The 20,842-nt window shown below is 38.7% G+C and overlaps 1 protein-coding gene across 1 annotated transcript; it reads left to right on the top strand.

Moving 5' to 3' along the window:
* The first annotated feature begins 11,630 nt into the window (after positions 1-11,630).
* On the top strand, positions 11,631-20,783 carry LOC146424814 (monocarboxylate transporter 13-like). The gene is made up of 4 exons (XM_085042490.1): positions 11,631-11,832; positions 15,492-15,635; positions 16,778-17,581; positions 19,410-20,783. Exons 1-4 carry the CDS (start codon positions 11,631-11,633, stop codon positions 19,613-19,615), a joined length of 1,356 nt encoding a protein of 451 aa, XP_084898616.1. The 3' UTR covers positions 19,616-20,783.
* The last annotated feature ends 59 nt before the right edge of the window (positions 20,784-20,842 follow it).

The raw sequence follows: 20,842 nt of genomic DNA, 5'->3' as shown, positions 1-20,842 counted from the left end.
CCTCATTGTTTTTCTTATTTTGGTTTGTTGGTTTGGTTTTTGTCAAAACAGAAAGGAAAGTACATAGAAGCAACAGTGGTGTCCCCTAGACGAGCAGCAGAGTGCCGCAGGGCAGCTACACCGGGTGCCTTGCAGACATGAAGTTACGGCACTGGTGGTGCTTGCAGGGTTTCCCCCTCCACTGCATTGTATTTTTGGCATTTCACAGCTGTAGGACTGCCCAGACTGGAGCTCAGGTAGCCTGGCGTGCAAAGCAACAGCTCCAGGAGGTGCTAGTGAGTAGCAGCTTCCAGTGAACTCATGCCAAGGAGAGCACCCATGAGGATGTGACCCAAGCTGTGATGAGGACCATCGCTCACACAGCACTCCACATGGTTCTCCTGGGGACAGAACACTTCTGCCTGCTCTCACACTGCCTTTGAATGTTGGCACAGACCTATTTGGTGGTCATTTTCCCTATCTTTGTCATGCTTTCCAATGTATTTCACTGTTCTTGAAGATATCCTAAAAGATACTTTTTGCTGCTTTGTGATGTAATGTGGAAGCAAAACACGTATGATACAATCTAGAGAAATGGCAGTTTCAATAAATATGGTGATGCAGACAAACACTGAACATGGCTGCTTTCTACACTGCCTGTGTTGCCAAATGAAAGCTAATTGGATTAATTTTGGAATGAAAAAAGTCTGAAAAGGGGTGGACTAAAAGGTGATGACTATGCTCTCTGCACACCCCGGGTGCTTTAGGAAATTTCCATACTCAGGCTTAGCGAGTTTTCTCATTTGCTTCACTGCATCCTCAGTACAGACAAGATTATTGATGACAATTTATGATTTACAACTCCAGATTATGCTATGACCTAGTAACATAGTTCTAGGCTGAGAGGTTTGGTTCATTCTGTTTTGTTCAGTTTTTCTTCCTTTCTGCTTTTGTCTCACTTACTTTTGTTGCCTCTCTTTTCAGAAGCAGACAAACATACCTACAGATTAGGTTCTCAAAAGAAGAAATTAGATTAGAAGCTACTGTGAAAAATTCCAGTATAAATTTTTTCTTAAAAATACTAGTGCATAATTATTCCAGGGAAAGGCTTGCAACACAAATAACAAAACAAAACAAACAAACAGAATCAAATATACCCCCCAAATGTAATTACAAATTAAATGTATTATTAATATACATAAGAAAATATGGTTTTAAAGAAAGATGGGGCCCACTATGGAGTGTAGATATCTGTTTCTCCTTTGAAATTCTTATGTAGGTCTTGAAGTTGTATAGGGAAGGAAATCAAGGAATAAAATATGAACTTTCATATTTTATTTTGGTCTCATGGGTAATATCATCGGTGCTAAATTACCGGGGGCTACCACTCCTGAAAGGCTCACCTAAGCAGCTTCATGCAGGGCCAGTTGCTCTCCAGCAACATATTTTGCTACATAGCAATTTGATTATGCTTTTGTTATTGATGTGAAGTTCTATGCACAATTTGAGAAATAGGAGTTACACATAATTTATTTCTTTTTGGCCCTATGCTTACATGAGAATTGGAATTGTAGAAAAATTTCATCCTTTTCTTAATCGTCTTTTTCCTTTTATTCTTTGGGCAATATTTGAACATTAAACCATCCCCAGTTAAGAAAAAAACCTGGCTATACTGACTTTGGTAACAGTCATGTTCTACCAATCAAAACAATTTTTAAAATTCTGTCAATTCAAAATTTAGAAGTAATTTTCTGCTTTAGATCAAGAAGACTTCCTGTGTTTGAAAGACCGACAGCCCTTTTATCATCTGTTCTGAGCACAGCATTTGGGAGGACATTGTGTGATATTAATTAAGCTGGAATTATAGTGCATACATGTTTTGACATGACTGAAACATTTGGGTCAAATACATCAACAAACATAGTGCCCTTTATTGCTCTGTTAGTCTGGAATGACCAATTTAAGATAATTGGATCTAATTTCCAATCAAATTATTCAGCATAAATTCAGTTTGACTTTATGTCAAGAAGGCTGATGTTTAACCTAATATCTTGCAGTCCAAGCTGGTTCATTTTGTCAGCTCACAAAGAGGAAAATCCCTTGTTCACTGAGCATAAATTATATTTGTAAACTTTGTTTTAGGCAGAAAAAGTAAAAAGGCAATTCCTTATCCATAGGGACTATGGGTTGGAATTGTTTTCTAATTTAGTAGCAAAAGCCAGCTAAGTCATACCAGGTTAACATTTTTGCTTAACAGAAAAGTACAGGTATGAATGTTTTATACACTAAGGCTACCATCAGCTATTTAGTGTAAGAGAATACTATCTTCAGAAAAGCATTCAGTTTTGATTAAAAATAAACAGTGATGAAATAATAGGCAAATTGTTCCCATTGTCACATTTCTCATTTAAATGTGTCTTACTTTAGCTATTAGTTTCTCAGCTTCAGTTTTCTATCCATTGAATTCTCTTACATCATTGAATGATAAATTGAAAATCCCTCTGTTAGATTTCTAGTCCAGTGTAGGTCTTAACACATCATGATGACATTAATCTTTAAACTTAGATTTAATAAACTTTTTAATAAACGGGCTGGTTTTCCAGCCCGTTCATGCTCTTACTAATCATTCTGAGGATTTCAAGTTTTGTAGTAACTTCCCCACAATACTAAACCAAAAGAAGTAGTATTGCAACACCTAGTCCAGTGACAAATACAAGGATAAAATCACTGCTACCCTACTCAGGGAGGTAGACCTGTTTATTTGCTTTAACACAAACGTGTTGCCACAGCTTTAAAATGACAGTTCTGTCCAGCAGTCTTGGGAATATCTTTCTGTCACTGCAGCATGTTCCAGTCATCTACTCAGTGTCCCACAGCTTCTCTGGCACACCAGCTATCAGTGAAATTAGGACTCAGCAGGAAACCCTGTGAGGAAGAAAAATCGGATTTTACATTCTGACTTTCCAGGGCCTATCATGTCCACCTTTCCTTAGTGACACATGTGGGTTTGCAAAAATCTTGCTTCCCTGCACAGCAGTTGGTGTTGGATCACTGAGCGATCGTACCACAATGGAGCTAGATCTTCACTCCTCCCTCAGGCACAGATCTATCATCTCTTCAACCATATATCCATCCGTTACCTCACTTGTGTAGCCATAGTGTTGTAGCTAGAAGCTCACATTGAATCAGTTTTCTGCCCTGTCTTCAACGTGGGTTTTTGGTCACTACTACCAACAGTCCAGTTCCCATCCCTTAATTGTGGCCTGGCTCTCAGTCTGGGTACTCCAAGCTTTGCCTTGCAAACTTGGTAAGCATTCAGTATTGCGAACAGGCATTATTCTTCATTTTCTGTTGCCATCCTAGTCCTAAAAATGAAACCAGGAAGAAAATCTTTAGAACTCACTGCAAGAATCCATCCTTACAGAAACACAGGGTAGCCTTGTGTAGCCTTGTATTCAGTTCAGTACAAGCAACTGTTGACTCTGAACACTTTTCTATATGGGCACAATTCATGCTGTCAAAGGACATTTGCATTTCTTCTTCTTGGACTTTATTTCCTCACTTTATCGTAACTCCACAATACAGCAGCTAGCCATGGACAGCACTGTGTGTGGCGGGCTAGTTTAAGAAAATAACTCAGGAAGTCTAGTGAGCTTATATTCCTTAATGTCTGTGCTCTCAGCTGAACCTTGTAAAAATCCTTCCCAGACATCAACCAGAGGACACTTAGGACTCACTTAGCCAAACACATCCATCTCTTTCCTAAGGTACAAGGAGAGAAAATGCCTCATCAACACTCCACGCATACCGAAGAACTGGGCATTTTCATCCTGTAATTAAAGCAGAATGATTAAACCCTGGTCACTCATTTCAAAACAGGAAGTGGAAGAAGTCACCCATAGATGTTGGATTGATAGTGCTTAGGGAGACTATTGCTTGCATCAGCATTGTACTTAATAATTTTGTTTTGATAAGCTTAAGCAGTACTTTTCCCTTTTCCCTGTTTAGCAGTACTCATATTCTGTGTCCCCTGTCCTTCTTACTCTGTTAATAATTTTGAAATGGAAGCTATAATCACAGCCAATAATTACACAGAGAAAATGAACTGATTATTGCTTTTTGAAAAACAAAACAAACAATGTGTGTTTAGATAAATATACCCTGCCTTCACAGCCAATTCAGGCTCTATGTCACCCTCTTCCCTGTAAATATTCTTCCCCTTCTTTCCATCCAGGCTCAGCATTCCCTTTGTTATAAAGGCAGGCCAGGGATTGATGTTGCCTTGGAGAAGGCAGCAATCAGCACACCTGACTGTAATTTTAGGACAGAAGGCTTTTTCTTCATTTGCTCCCCGCTGGTAAAGGTTCAGTCAATCTTAAACTAATAAGAATTTGTTAGATTGATAATATAATAACCAGAGCCCAGTCCAAACCCAAGCCATTTATTCTTCCTTTGCTGATGAAATATCTCACTTTTACAGTCTGACAGTTTCTGCCAAACCCTAATCACTCACTTGCTTGTTTGCTACCTCTTTCTGCTCTTTAGCCCCTCTGATATCTGCCAGCTATTACTGCCAGCTTTCCTACATCCACAAAACACCAGCAAAGAAATCAGCTCCTTCGTCATCCTAACTTTATGTCTTCTCTAATCACATCAAGATTAAACTCTTTTTTTCCTTCAAGACCTCAAGTCCCTCCACACTCGTCCACATTTCTTACCCAGGTTCCTTTAGCATCCCATGTCAGCTATTTTGGCAGTAATCCCAGCCTGATTATTTCTTACATAATAGTTTTCCAATACTTGCATATGCTGTCTCTCCTGCACAGTCCTCAGATATTTTCAGGCTACCCATAACATCAACAATCATTTAATACCACAAGTCAAACATAGTCATTTTGGTAGAGTAATTTCAATTAATATTCTCTTAGCTGACAAATCATATGACCTAGTAATATTTTATCTTGGCTTACTATCTGTTTATCAATGCTGTCAGGAGGCTTTGGTCAGAAAAAAAAAAAGGGGATGTATGTGATAAGAGCTGGTAGATCCAGGTAAAAGGACAAGCACGATCACCACCAGGGACTAATGAATGCAGGAAGCATGGTTTCGTAAGCTCTTGGCCCTTCCATGTGAGCACACCTGACTGCAAGGAGACTTCACTAGGATCGGTGTGTATTTATGCCAGGCTGGCTTTCTGTATTTGTGCAGCTTATTTAAATAAGAACTACACTTCAGAGACTTGTTTCCCACATTTTATATGTACTACAATAATAACAATAAGAAGGCAATAGATATGTTGTATTTTCTTCAAAGGCAGCCCTGTTCTAATTGAGAAATCAGTGATGAAATTCTCTGGTGGTGAAAGGGGTGAAGTAATTTTGAAATCAGTGGAGCTGAAATAATTTACAGCAGCAGAGAACATAATCACTACTTTCAGTTTTGAGAATATTGAGAAAAAGGCATTTTGGAAATACATGTATATCCAGCCTCTCTTTAAACTATTGCTGATTTCATTCTTTAAGTCTGGTAATAAAAGCCAAGAAACACTACCTCCTGAATGGTTAAATATTTCTTTATGACTTGACTGGACAGAATCTAAGCATAATCTCTTCATAATCATGAATCACTGTTATTATCTGAAGTACTGATGTTCCAGGGAGATTCTCATTTCACTCTACGCCAAATATTTCATGTAGCAGTCTACCTGTGAACATATTTTGTGCTTACTCAAGCACTTAAAGTGGAAGCTAACCCTTGGAATTAGTGAAAGCTGAGCTGACATGCTAGATCTGAACAGAAGTGACTCTTCTTGCCACCTGGAATAAACTTTCTTTTTTCTCCAGGGTATGAATGGAAACCTGAAAGTTTTCCTAACAGTTTTCTAAAATGTTTAAATGTTGAACAAGAAATAATGTAAGCATTAATAGAAGTATTAGTACAAGCAGATTCTACATTTTTTTTCTTATTTCTTAAGTAGAATTAAGAGAGACTTAAATTTAATTTGGAAATTTAACATGTGGATAAAACCAATAAGTGATTAAGGAGAGATACTGTACACAGGTTTAGTATAATAATTCCATATGTTGACAGAAAATGATGAAAATATTTTAGCCTGATCAGATGAGCAAAAGCTGCTACGGTATTAATTCATAGTAGTAGTTCTGGATAACACAAACTAAATGCTATGAGTAAACACTAAATATATTTAATAGGAAGGACTGTAGAAAATGAACATTCAGTGTTGCCCCACTAACACCATTCAGTTTTTAAGCCAGAGTCATGACAGTGCATGACAATATTCCTTTGCACATAATCCGCAGTAGTTTCAGTGAATATAATGTTAAAAGTAATCTGATGGATTGACCAGTGAAATATTCCAGACATCATTATTTTATCTATAGACTTGAATTCCCATGATTATAATATAATATCCCAAACATCCCAACAATAACGAAGTCAGGCAACACCACCAGGAGGTTTGTCTGGATGAGCCATGTGTTCTGATGGAATGGGCAGAGGATGTGGCTAAGCCACACTGTTGTATTTGAGAAGTCATGGCAGTCTGGTGAAGTTGTCAATGACTGGCAAAATGGAAGCATAACCCCTGTTTTTAGAAAAGAGATAAGGAAGACTGGGGAGATTTATAGGCCAATCAGCCACACCCCTCTGCCTGGCACAATAGTGGGTTAGAATTTGGTGGGCTCACAGGGCATGTGGATACACTAATTATATACAACTGGCATGTGAATTTCTCCTCTGGATTATGCAGTCTCATCTGCCATGTTTCCTTCCTGGCTACTTTTTTTCTGCCTTCTGCATGGTAAGAGCACACAATGAATTTTTCCAAATCGGGAAAGTACCTCAGCATAGTGACCAGCAGGGTCAATTCCCCAGTCTAGCTCACTGCACGAAAACCCACATGGTAGCAGGAAGGTGAAGTAACAGTGGCAGCAACTTTTCTGCCAAGACTGCACACTTCATGCAGTTCCAAAACTACCCCATAATTTTCTTTTGCCATGATTTTAACTTCTCCAGCCCTAAAAAATAACTCTAGAGAATTTTCCCAGCCAAAGAAAATTAGAATGTCACCACAGAATCCTGCTGGCTTCCCATTCAAATATGCAAAACATATGAAATATATTACTTCATATATTTAACACAATTCATATTTTTAATATATATAATAATACATTTCTTAGTTATGCAGGTCAACTGCATATTTGTGCTTCCTCGTAGCACACACAAACAACAACAGATTACTGGTCAAGTCGTGAAGTAAGTACACAAATATGTCAGTAAAAATATTACAAAAAGCAACAAGCTACTGCAACAAGCCACCCTGCACCCCCAATAATTACAATAGCAGTATAGCCACCACAGCCTTCAGGCAAGGCAAATTGGTAGGAAAGGGAATAAGTTACAAAAAACTAGCAGTGAGAGCTGGGAGAGAAAATTTTACAAGATCCAGCAGTATTTAAATGTGGGCCCATTAATCAGACAACTAAGGGATGGCTCTGGTGTGGTAAAAGGCTCTGAACATGCATCTGCCATCTTCAAGAGAGCATATTCAACCTTCCTATAACTTCTTTAGTTGCTGCAGGCTGTGTGATGCTCACTGTAGTGAACATCTGCCCAGCAGCACAACCATAGGGAAGCCACAAATGACTTTCAAACTTGAATAAACATTTGCAGTAAATGCCACAGAACACAGGGGAGTTTGAAGTCAGCTGACATATCTGAACTTTCTGGTTGGTCCAATAGTTGAGTTCAATAAAAAATGTGGATAGCAGTCCAAGGCTAGTATAAGTAGCAGATCTATAACAAAATCTGCCTTCCTCCTCTAGTTTCCTCCACCCATTCCTGATTTTGCTTTCTCTGATCTCTAGTCAGGACAGAACTTTGTTTTTCTGAGTATAGGTGGAGTCAAATGACTTTTGAGGAGGGGAGGAGGGGATTCTTATAAAATCTGATGCTTATGCATCCTGAGTGAGAGCGCTTGGTTTGTTCAGATAGACAGATGGTAGTTCAGATGAGAAAGATGACTTGGTGGTTTGCAGCACAACTCAAGAACTTATATACAACTGGAAGGTGAAGGAAGAGCTTCATATCCCATACAAGCCTCGGCTACCTGAATAAGGTAATTTCTTGATGCTATACTTGATTTTTGTTACTTCTAACTGGTTGCTTAGAGCATTCAGCCCCTCTTCCCCATCCTAATATACTTTGTCAATAAACTGTGTTATAGATCATACTCATTAGACTAACTCATTCTAAAATAATGTTATGAAGTTAAAAAGGAGAATTTAATGCAGAGTTCCTCCAGAATTTGTGTCTGAGGAGCAGTAACTAGTATGACTCTATTGTAATTGAAGCTCTAGTGACAGGTGAGCATTAGCTGAGCTGGTCTGAGTGTTAGGTGAAGACCATAAGGTATATGAATGTGACAAACATAGTGCTGGTTCCTTGCCTGTGTACCAAGGCACATTTGTGGAGGAAGTTTCAGCATAAATTACAATTAATTTCCTTGGTTTTTTCCATCTTTTTTCTAATACAACAATTAAAACAAGACTATATTATTTATTGTTGTTAATTTATTAAATATCTACTTTGTATTTAGTTTTATATAGCTTCTATTTCAAGGTATCAGCCTTTGGTAAAAGTAGTTTTGCGTCTGTGTATATCAAGTATGTTTTTCTTCCTTTTCTCTATTTTATTGGTAAGTCCAAATCCAAGGTAAAGTACTATACTGGCACTGGAAACCCAAACCAAACACCCATTAACAAGTCACATTTCTTTATCTAAGCACAGAAAACTTAATACTGGCCTTTTTTGTTTCCTTGGGGAACTTATCTCTAGTATCACCAGCTCAAAAGGAGTCCACTCAGCCTGCATTCAGAGAGAGTGAATACACTTATTTGGGGAGCATTATGTATGAGTTGCATGAAAACAAGAACATTGGGAGTAATTCTAGCAACAGTCTTTTCTTGATTCCACCACTAAGTTGTTTTGCAATGTGCAGCAAATATATTCAACTGATTTACTCTTTTGTAAAAAGTAAATTAGAACATGGAGCACAAGATAACCAAGTAAAACAAGTATCTGTCTTCACAAGTTCATGTTGCACCCTGAAATGCAAGCAGTGAGATAAGTGTTTTGTAATTTATTTTTATTATTGTCTGATAAGCTTTTTGAACCATTGACATGAATCAAAGCAGAAATAGCTTGGAGAACTTGTAGACCATGAATAGAGGAACAGCCGTGGTGCCTCAGAAAGTGCCTTTGTAGCCATCCAAGTAGAAAGATAAAGATTTCACTCTTGCCTGTGTGTTCTTGCTGGCAAATTTCGCTGTGAGCATGATGGCATTACTAACAAAGCTGTCTGCTCTTGCTGATGCACACACCAAGCACAGGCGACAGCATTGTGGCTTTCCTGATTTAAGTCCCTGGAGATGTGTTCCAGCTGCCATGAGAAATCTTGGAGGTAGGAGTCAGTGAAATGCTAGACAGAATGCCGATGCCTCCAGAAAGAGCTTTACATTCTTGAGGGATCTTGTGCATGGCCAGGCACAACAGAAAGAGCAGTTTCCCTAAAGGTCTTTGCTCCTTTCATTTGAAAGGTTAGTTTCAGTTACAAGATGAGTAAGTGAAGATATTAAAACCTTACTGTTGACCATTACTCAATAGCTAAGAGCAAAAGGAGATCCTGTGTAGGTTTTTTTAGCTTAGGTTTTTTGCAATTATGTCATCTTGTAATAAACTTTCTCCTGCAAGTGAAGGAGGAAGAAAGCAAAGCATGGTGTCAGAAACATGTTTCCTCAATGTAATATTTATGCTTTCTTCCACCCTGTTCAGGCATTCCAACAATTCCCTATAATATGTAGCTGCACTGCTTTCAAAGCTGCTGGAAAATAACTACTTCATTAATTAATGACTGAAATACTAATTTTATTTTTGAGTTACCTGTAACACTGTGATCATTAAAAGGAACTGAAGGCTGAATTCTGAGCTGTAACAAGATGAACTTGTCATAAGGGAAGGGAACATGCTGTTCATTTAAGTTTTGTGAGCAGTAAAGTCTGATTTATACTCCTCCTGGGACAGAGTTTCCTAATGAAAGTGAAGGTGCTGGGTGGTGTCAGGAAGCAGATTTTATCATGCCTATTTTAGTCTGGGTGCTGCCTGGTAAGTAGCAGGATTTCTTCTATCTGTCTTGTGGCACAAATCATAACTCCGTGCCCAGGCACGTCCATGCAGAATGCAGAAATATCAGTACCACTCTGCCTAGGCAGGCTCATTTAGCTTGAGTGTTGCATCCTTGTTATGTTCTTTTGGGCCTCAAACAAAATTATGACCATGCTACTTGAAACCAGCCATGTCAGAAGACATGGCTAAAACTGGATATAATTTCTGTATTTTCTTATAGTAACTGAGCACTAATACAAGTATTAGTGCTTCCAAGTTCACAAAATTTATGAGCTTTGAAAGTGTTAGGTGCATTTGACAACTGAGAAAACAGGCACAGCAAGATCGAACGACTTTCCTAAGGTCACGCAGAAACTGTGGGAATGAAAATGTTTCTTTAATATAGACGTCAACAAAAGGCAGTCTCTCCCTCTCTTGTGACTGTTCTAAGATTTTTTAGGACATGCAAATGTGTCCAGTGCCACATCAGTGCAGACACATGGCTGCAGAATGATTTTGCTTCTGATCCCTACAAGGCCCTCACAGCTTCTTTTCCCCACTGGGCTGCAGTGATTCAGATCCTCCTGAGATCACGTACCTCAATGGAGCAAATCATGGGACCAGTGACTGCTCCTTTGTACTGGATAGTTTCAAGTGGTATGAAATCCCTCGAAGCTCATTTTTTCCCAGCTGCACACAGGGAAGATAATGTTAAGTATGGTACTTCTTCACCTATGTCAAATTCCCATTCTCACCCTAAAACAGGAGCACCATGTCTTTTTTGGCCTTCTGCATTTTGTACAATAAGCTTGCTCAAAATTTAGTGTCCATGAGGAAACCAGTAAAATATATTAATGTTTCTCTCCCTCAGCCAGATCCTGTGTCCTCCGTGCACTCCATGACTACTCCAAGCTGGTCACAAAACTTTTAAGGGGAAATGTGCTTTTTTCATTTTTGTGTTTAATAAGATGTTCTTCGCTATCAATACACCTTCACAATGATCGATGTGCACCATTTGGCAAAAATGCTTGATAATGCAGGAAATATTAATATTTATAAATGCTAAAATTTTGAGGATCCTTTATTTCTTCTATCTTTGAAAATCTCCTGTCTGCATCTTTTCCTATTGCCTTCTCTCCTGTGTTCACATTGTTTTCTTCACTTTGTACCTGAATATTTTTCCCTTTTTTTTTTTTAAATAAAAATTTATTTCTTTACTCAGTCTTCTGTCTCTTGGGGCATCTGTTCCCCAGGTAATATTTTCAGTCAAACCACTGTAATGAATGTTGTATTTTAACTTGGTAATTACATGTGTAAGCCATTCCTAGAATATTTTAATTCGTTTAACAGTAGGCTTTCTACCAATTTGCAGATCTGTTAAAAAACCTCATCACCATAACTACCACTCCAGAAAAAAAAAAAAAGAAAACACAGCCCAAAACCCAGAGAAGATCTGAGAATTAGAAAAGATGCAGGCTAAAGACAGCAATCCACCAGATGGTGGCTATGGATGGGTTGTGGTAGTGTCAGCCTTCATGGTGATGGGCCTCACTGTTGCTGTCCTCAAGACTTTTGGTCTGTTCTTTGTTGAAATCCAGCAGCACTTTGATGAACTTGCAAGCACCACTTCCTGGATCACATCAGTAACTATTGCCGTCTTTCATTTAGGAGGTAGGTAGTAGTGCTCATCTAGCATTTTATTGTAATATATTAACTACCTGAGCAAGTTTGAAAAGCTTCCTTGAAATAACCCAAACCCAGAAATATGTAAGGTCTAGACTTCTGTCTACACAAAAAATACAGAAAATTTTCTTCCAGAAAATTGCCATTTGCTGCCTCATATAGGGAATGGGTTAATAACAGTTCTCTGTAAGTACAAGAATCTGATTGCCTGAAAAAGCTTCATGTTCCTAAACTCATGATTAAGTTTCGCTACAGGCTTTGAATTAAAATCATTGGAGATAATTCCAATAACCACAAAGCTTGTTGAATCAAGCTCTTAAACCAGTTTGTGCAAGTTCACTGATCTCAGAGTGACTGTCACTTCCTCAAAGTACTTTCAAACAAAAGGATTATGACCCTGTCTAGCAGGGAAGCCATCTGCTACCAAAATTATTGTCAGTCCTGCTTTTTCCCACTTCTCCTTTTTATCTTCACCAAGATGTCCTTTCTTTGCATGTATTACCAGTTCTTGCTGTTCTTTACCCCTCTTAGTATGATTCCAAGTAATTGATCTTCCAGAAGACTCACAGAGGTAAAAAGAAAAAAAATTCAGTTCACTCAGACAGAGGACAAGAAAGACAAGATCACACAAGCAAAGAGTAGGAGAAGAGCAAGTGAAGCATTCCAAGTCAAAGGCAGTGAGCTAGGGGAGCAGGTCACATACCACAGCTCACCAAATGAAGGAGGGAAAGATAGGAAACATACTGCATTTCACTCAGCTTGGTTTTTTAGACAGTTCTTAGTGCCCTTGTAAACTGCATGATCCTTCACATGATGGTGAGGATTCCAAACATGTGCAGGCTTGCACTGTACAGAATTTGTGAAGTCTGTTCTGCATGTTCTCATAGAGATATATGATTGCAATAGGTAAATGTCCTTACATAATAAATGCTATCATAATTTTGTCTGTGAAGACACTTAATTGCATAGACACTATATAATTATATGCATCCTACTCAGTTCACACCTATCAGTATTATTGCTTGGAACTGCAGTACTTTCAAATATCAAGAGCAACTAATTTTTCTTTGAAAAATGTATTCAAAAGGAAAAAGAGAAACCCAAAGTCAAAGTAAAAAGATAAAGTAAGTAATGAGTTGAAAAGATTTTATCAGTTCCATAAACTGCTATCCTTGATGCCTGCTTTGCAGTGGTAGATATAATTAACTGAAAAAAAATCATTTAAAAACCTGCTTCACAGTCCACAGAAATGAATACATGGTAATATATAAATTTGGGTTACAAGTTAGACAGATCACTTACATATTGTGATACTATTTTGTCATTCAGGCATTTGAACTTCATGAGAAGAAAAAGCCAGCATAAGAGGAGAAACTTGAAGTCCTATTTTAATTAGGTTTTGTTTTGTTATAGCATATATTTACATTATATAGGGAGGTATCAAGGAACAGAGCATATGACACAATAATATCAAGTACGAACCCACAAAAATATATTTGCCTAGCCAGGTGTGAAGCTGGCCTGCTTCAAAGAAGGCAGCTATAATTTTCAGCAGAAATTATGTTTCATCCTTTGAAATCCTACAAAAATAATCCTCTTTCAGTGACTAAAGCTTGATGGCCAAACATTTCAAACCCCCTCTGTATAATAGTTTATAAATGTCTCAGGTCAATACATAACTGTCCTCATCTTCTCCTGCCTTTGCTTCATTTATAGGGACCACAGGACTTCCTGATGAAGATCACCTGAGCCTCCAGTTCTTTGAGCATGTTTCCTGGCCTGGCTTAGTCTTTGTTAAAGTGTATCTCTGGGAAACCTTAAGTGTCATTTGGCTCAGTATGAAGGATGATCACTGAATTACTATTTTTTCCTACTTGGATCCTTTCAACAGCAGGTCTGTTTCTTTTGTTGAAGGAGAGCATGTGCTTCTACTCCCAAGATCTGCACTTGCAACAGGCTGTTCAGTTTACCACAGCAAGGATTCTCCCCATCACCTTCACCAGCTTTCTCTTGGTGCTGATGTATACCTCCCAACACCTTTCTCTTTGCACTCTGATTGCCATCCATTCCCATTGCTTGTACATTTTTTGTGTAAAGTCTTATCCTTATCCCTTATCCTTTCAGACTCTGGAGTCCAGCTATTTTACTCATTTCCAGTTCTGTGGATAGCTTCTTTCTTTCTCTTGCTACCCGATGAGCAATTTCTGCCTGTTTATTCTCCTTACTTGCTATTTAAAATTTGAGGTTTTGTGGTATTTCTGCTCCAACTGCAGATCTTTCTGTTGTCTTTAAGTACTTTCATGGAAGTTATCCTGTGTCTACTTTCATCTTACTTTTTTTTATCATAATGCATGATTCACCAACTGTATGTCTCTTTGATTACATCTTAAGATAATGACTGAATTTCAGTATCATTTTTACATGCTTATAAAATCATCAGGTTTTTGTTGTAAAAGCTGATGAGACATCTGGGGTTTGTGTAACTCCTGCCAGGTCTTTCTGCTGTCAGGCAATATACATCCTGCAGATTTTGCAACAACTAGTACTCTGTCAGATTTATTTCACTCATCCTAACTACCAAATTCTCTTAATTCTGATCTTAACACAGGAAAATGTACCACAACCTGCCCCTACAAACTACCGTGAAACATTTCTTGCTGGCTGCTCTCTCTTAATCATTGTCTTCCTACTTATTTCCGTTTAGAAGCATGGTCCTTGTTAACCGAATTCCGTTTTATGCACGAACGAACTCCAGTTCCCAGGACATTTCAGGGATTGTAGGGCGCTGGTTCATGCCAGGCGGTGCTTGGGAACCCCCTAGTGGCCTTGGCTGTTTAAAGAACTCCTACGGCCTTGACCTCAGCTCTGTGATGCTGATGGAAAAACAGACAGGCAGTAAAACTTACCCTTAATTAAGCAAAAATATCCCTGACATTTCATGTGTTTCCAGACAGCAACTAGAGACCATACCAGTTGCTACACCATCAGATCTGTACCAACTGCACCTTTACCCCTGTGTTGAAGAGTCCCTGCTGAAAGACATTGTACCATTAAAATAAAGATTAAGAAATGGACTGCCAATTTTCTCTAAAAAGTATTACCACAAAATAAAACCTAATTTTTAGTCCTGTATAAACTTTTAAAATTCCAGTAAGGATTGATTTTTGCAAAATTGTAGAAAACAAAAGTTAGTTTTCTCCAGAAAGTTTTCATACCAGCCATATCAATAATACATTCCCAATAATACCATTTTTATAGGTGAAACTATAGATTCTATGGCTGAAGCTTCACCTTCTGCTAAAATAGTACATGAGCTTCTGTCATGTTGGTAGTTTGATCCTTACAGGAAAATCAGTAGAACTGTCCTACTGCAAGGAAGGCACTAAAATGCTCTATCCCTTTAAAAGGGTCCACCTATGTTGAATGTGTTTTAAAATCTGTGCTTCAGGAACAGTCATTTCTCTATCAGCAAGGATACAATTCCGTAATTTTGACTGAGCTCCTCTCATCTAGCAGAACTGAGGCTCTTTGTGTCAAGCTTTATGAGGGTACTCCTCCTCCAAATGTTCTATTTGTTTATTTGGCTGTGTTGATCAGCTTAATGTTCCTCATATATTTTTCTTTCTCTGATTTTGCTGCTGACCCAGCCCCGGTTGCCAGTTCACTATGTGTACAATACACCCATCGGACAGTTGTGATCACTGGAGGACTTCTGGCTTTTTCAGGCATGGTACTGGGATATTTTGGACTCAACATGGTCTGGATGTATGCAACGACTGGCTTCCTACAGGGTATGACTTTATGGCTTTTTTCCACTGGCAACTTATTTGAGGGTACTAGTGGTAGGAGTTTTAAAATCTGGTATCTATTTTGATTTTATGAGCAGCTAGATCCAGCAATGCACTTTAAAAGTGATTTCCCTCCTGTCCCACTCTGGAAATGAGCATGTGTGCAGGAAACCTGAAACAACAGGGAAGACAAATATTTACATGCTGGTAATTTGCACCTGCAAATTATATGCAAGCAGAAAATGAAGTGTTTTATTTTTCATTTGGAGACAAGAGCTTTGTGAAGGTTTAAAGAACCTTCAGAAGGGTGCTGCAGTAAAAGGGCATAGAGATCCCATACTTTCTATCAACTTATGACATATTTTGAACAGAGGCCTAGGCTTTCATTTGATTCCAATCCTTTCCTTTACTCCAGACAAAACCAGGCCAGAAAATTGTCTCCAACAGCTAGCAGATTTTCCTGGAACAGGAAGCAAAGCTAGCAGGGAATAAAATAAACCATTCTGAATTCCACACTGGATACCTGAGAAAATGTCTGGAATTTGAGCCCTTTGGCAGTCCTGGGCTGCCAAATAGTCTAGGGAGTCATTAAAAGAACTGTAAGTTAGAGCAGGTTTTAAGTCTGCTCAAAGCAGTTGAGCAAGAAAAGGAAGTGCAAATAGCAGTAATACATCAGCTTCCTTCCAGTCCTGCCTCACTTTCTACCCTGAAGTCAGCTTAAACTGAGCTTCTTCCCTAAGTTCAACTTAACCTGCTGGTCTGACCTAGTACCAGCATTTACACAGACAGCCTGGACACTCTGTGATCTGTCCAACTTCAACCCCATGACCATGTGATTTCTCATGCACTGACAAAGCTGTCAAACCAACTTCCTTTTTTTTTTTTTTTTAAGTGAGAAAGTAATAGTATATATACTTCATGCTCCTGCTTTTTTGCTTGAACACATACAACTTACAGAACATAACATCACAAGTATACTCTTACATCTACTATGCCTAAGCTCATGCTTCTGCTAGGAACAAAAAAAGTTTTGCTTCTAACACTTTTTAACTTTGCAAATGTAGGAGCACTGACTGTTTAATTTCCACCTTTTCAAAATACCTCAATAATGTCTAACCAGTGCTATTTCTATTGGTTTTTTTCAGGTCTCGGCATTTCTTTTTCATGGACACCAGCCATTAGCATTGTTAGCCATTATTTCTCCAAGAAAAGGGCTTTAGCCAATGCTATTGCCAGTGCTGGAGAATGTGCCTTTGCATTCACATTTGGGCCATTTTTCCAGTGGTTGATTAGTCAATATGGATGGAAAGGTGCCCTCTTGATCATAGGTGGCATCCAACTCAATATTTGTGTCTGTGGAGTACTGATGCGACCCCTGGCAAGCAGCTGCCTTGAGACCAGCCTTTGTGAAACTGAAACTCCACCTGGCAATGGTGCATCCAGGATAGACAAAGAAGATAAGTCTCCCATTGTGCACAAAACCTTCAACTGGATGCTTGTGAGGCGACCAGAATTTGTACTTTATGCCATTTTTGGCATATTAGCTGCTATGAGTTTTTTTGTTCCTCCATTATTTTTAGTTCCACTTAGCTACAGCCTAGGAATAGATGAAGCATGGACTGCATCCCTCCTATCCATTTTGGCTATGGTGGACTTTGGAGGCAGATTGCTGTGTGGCTGGTATGCCAACCTCCGTGTTACCAAAACCATTCATTTGCTGGCGATGACGATTACACTGATCAGTACTTCCCTGATGCTGTTACCACTGGCTAACAATTACCTTTCCTTGGCAATATTCACTGGCTTCTATGGATTCTTTTTTGGTACAACAGTCGCCATTCACATTACAGTGCTGGCAGATGTTGTAGGCATGAGAGAATTTGACAGTGCTCTAGGGCTGTTCATGCTCATTCGAAGCACTGGAGGTTTTGTGGGGCCTCCTCTTGCGGGTAAGTTAAGATAACACTCTGCCAAATACAGTTTACAAGAAGAAAGGGGAATGGTAATCCAAACTGGAAAGATCTGGATCTGCACTCAGATTTTCCCCTTTTTTAACTCAGGGTTATCTGAGCCAAGAAGTATATAAAACACAAATAGTCAGTTTAAATTCTCTCCAAAATATCTTGCTCCCTCTCTGCTTTGTGATTTTAGAGATACCTGTTCAACAAGAAAGCAGGGACAAAAGGTAGAGTTCACATGGTGGTGTTCCTGCTTCCTGAATCCCACATAATGCCACTTGATGGCCTCCCACTATCTTGCTATGAAAGTGTGCCTTTGGAACAAGCAGCAGGCCCACAGTTATAGAGAAGAAACTGAAATTTGAGACCAGTGATGTTGCACAAATGCTGGTATTGTTGGGAGGGTTTCTACTGAAGTTCAAATTGAACAGCCTGAAACATTAGGCTATGCAAACCTCAAGGCAATATTCAGAGAGATGCCTGCTGGTTTTAGACAGCATTTGAGCCAACTAGTATAATAAATGGGGAAGGCAGCACATAAGAACAGTGGGAAGAGAGAGCAGACAATGAGACAGCACATGGATTTATGGGCTGGCAATGAGATATAGTCATCTTGGAAAAATGCAAGACAAATGAACTGCAAGCTGTAGAGACTTTAAAAAGTGATATGGCATTAAAAAATGGCCCAATGTAACTTGTACAAAGTAAATCTGAGTCCTTATCCAAAGACCATTGGTCACACACTGAAAGTGACTTTTGTGGTAATAACAACACTAATAGCTTGCAAATGGATCAGACTGAATACTGGAACATTTTAATTCACTTTTGAAAATACAGGAACAAGGAAGATTTATAAGGGTTTGAGAAAGAACATTATCAAAAGTGTGTTGGAAAGATCTGAATAACATACAGATTATAGTGGCTGGTCACTAGTACTGATTATCTGGGGATCAGTGTATATTTGTGTATATTTAGTAAACTACAAAGAAGGTACGGAAGAGCAGGGAACACTAAGTACCTCTTAAGCTCTCCTCTCCTCCTTTGAGGGTAAAATCTAAAAGATTTTAATTCATCGTTTCTGTGCCTGTATAGGGCTGATGTGAGTTTAGAATGTGGACTAGAGCTACCCTAAACAGGGACAAACTTCCCACAAGCCAGCAGCCTTCATCAGCCCACAGAGAAATGTGCCATCATACCCACAGGGCAGCTGACACACTGCTGCAGTGCTACTTTTATGTTAGAGATTTTTCAGTACACAATGGCATTACGTATTTAAGGTTGGCTTAAACCTCCCTGAAAACCAAGGTCTTTTTGTTAACATCTGCAACGCTTTGTAAAATGGTGAACCGGAAACCCATAATACGTCAGACAAATTCTCCAACTCTGCCAGAGGGGCAGATGAATCTTCTTTCCTTCTTTAAACTCACTCGTGCTGTACAGTTATGGTCCAAATTACAGCAATTGATGACAGCTACACCACAGAACATGGAGCTACTCAGATACACAGCTGCATGGTCTGTCTTTTTTTTCTGCCAGGACCTGCACTGTCTGCCACACTTCAGGTTGGAAAGTGCTTAAAAATGTGCAGTATATTGTTTCACCAGAAATTCACATATACAAAGCAATGAGACATGAACTGTGTTTCAAACCCAAAAATGCTGTAGTGGGGTGAAGTTTCATGTGCTCATGATGTAGAAAGCTGCAAGATGAGTATGTAGCCAGGACACTGCCTTTGTGAGAGGATATATTCACACTGCTGAGCTAACTCACATTAGCCTGTTTTCCACCAATCACATTGCTGTCATTTGTTTCTCTCCAGGTCTGATTGTGGACATGGCTGGAGATTACAGAGCAGGCTTCTACATGGCAGGAGCCACTCTAGTTCTATCAGCTGGATTTTTAGTTATTTTAGATCGACTCCAAGAGAGAAAAAAAAGAGGAAACCAGACTCAAACTAAACCAGAAAAGTCATCATTACCCTACCCTTCCCTCCATCTCCTGAAACATCAAACTGGAAAGTACTGAGAGCACGATGTCGTGGTGTGACTGCATGAGACCTCTTACAGAATTTCAGGACATATGGAAGTGTTTTATTTTTGCCAAACTCACTATTAGTAGGATTTACAAAACAACAGAAGTTTCAAGTAGGAATGTTTGAAACAAAGGAAGAAAGAAATTAGTTTACAGGCAAACTAGAACAGTAACCATTACCATATTATTTTGATATTGAAATTGCATTTTGACTATACAAGTCTTCAGCAGAGTCCCACAGGGCTGTTATAAGTGATCTAGGGAAACCATGGCCTAAATTAAATTGCCATGAAGCATCTATGCAGCAGATAGAGACTCTATCCCCAAATGGAGACTGCAGCTGTCACTAAAAGTGAGGAAGAGGCTTCAGCTCACACATGTTTACTTAGGATAGTAGTGCCCAGAATTTTCAGTGAACAAGTTGGATGTGAAAGCATGAGTATCTGAATACAGTTTTGAGCTAAAGTGTTCATAAGCACTCTACAGAGCAGGGCTTGAATAAACAAACAAACCTGATAAAAGGTAAAAGTTATTTGAGTAAAAGAATACAGTAGAGAGAAATGCAGTCCTAGATATCAGAAATAAAAAGCAAAATACATGCACATAAAACAGAGGATTGATGAATAGCAGAGGAAGACCTAAGTGGACTTCAAACTGAGTAAGAATCCCAAACACAATCCTATATTAAAAGTAGTAAATACCTTTCTGTGATAGGGTAAGATAGAGGAGGTAATGATGTTTGCAAAGCTTGAACTGGAAGAAGTGCATGAGTTGCAAAAAAATATGTGCAGCATAAATGAGAAAATTAAGAAAACACACTCTAAGGAAAGTATAAGAAATAAAGTTTGGTTTAGAAGACAAAAATTTTACAGGGCTTGAGAACAGCCTTCAAATCCATAATAGGCTGAGATAAAGAAGACATGACTAATTCCTTTCCTTGTTAAGACAATTAATAATTGCCTTCACATAAAGGCATAGTATATAACAGGGAAAAAGCTTCCCTGTAGCCTGTTAAGCTACAATGCAGACTACGGGGAGAATATGAAAACAGAGATATCAGAGAATACATAACACGCAATCAAGAATCTAAATAGATGTGCGTTAAAGTAGTGGCATGGACTAAATGACTCCCTGAGGTCCCTTTCAGTCCCACATTCCAATTATGCTAAGGCAAATACTTTGAGTAAATGCTCTATTTATAAGAATAAAAAAGAGACTGTA

This window comes from Lichenostomus cassidix, chromosome Z, assembly GCF_008360975.1.
Source record: "Lichenostomus cassidix isolate B80296 chromosome Z, HeHo_3.0, whole genome shotgun sequence".
Lineage (NCBI taxonomy): Eukaryota > Metazoa > Chordata > Aves > Passeriformes > Meliphagidae > Lichenostomus > Lichenostomus cassidix.
The sequence above is the reverse complement of the archived record's forward strand: the minus strand, read 5'-3'. Positions and strand labels throughout refer to the sequence as shown.

What these genes read in the sequence shown, in the direction of transcription:
- LOC146424814 (XM_085042490.1), top strand. Translation starts at nt 11,631, where the DNA reads ATGCAGGCTAAAGACAGCAATCCACCAGATGGTGGCTATGGATGGGTT. An exon ending in AACGACTGGCTTCCTACAGG is followed by an intron (nt 15,636 to 16,777) that starts GTATGACTTTAT and finishes GGTTTTTTTCAG; the next exon opens with GTCTCGGCATTTCTTTTTCA. An exon ending in TGTGGGGCCTCCTCTTGCGG is followed by an intron (nt 17,582 to 19,409) that starts GTAAGTTAAGAT and finishes GTTTCTCTCCAG; the next exon opens with GTCTGATTGTGGACATGGCT.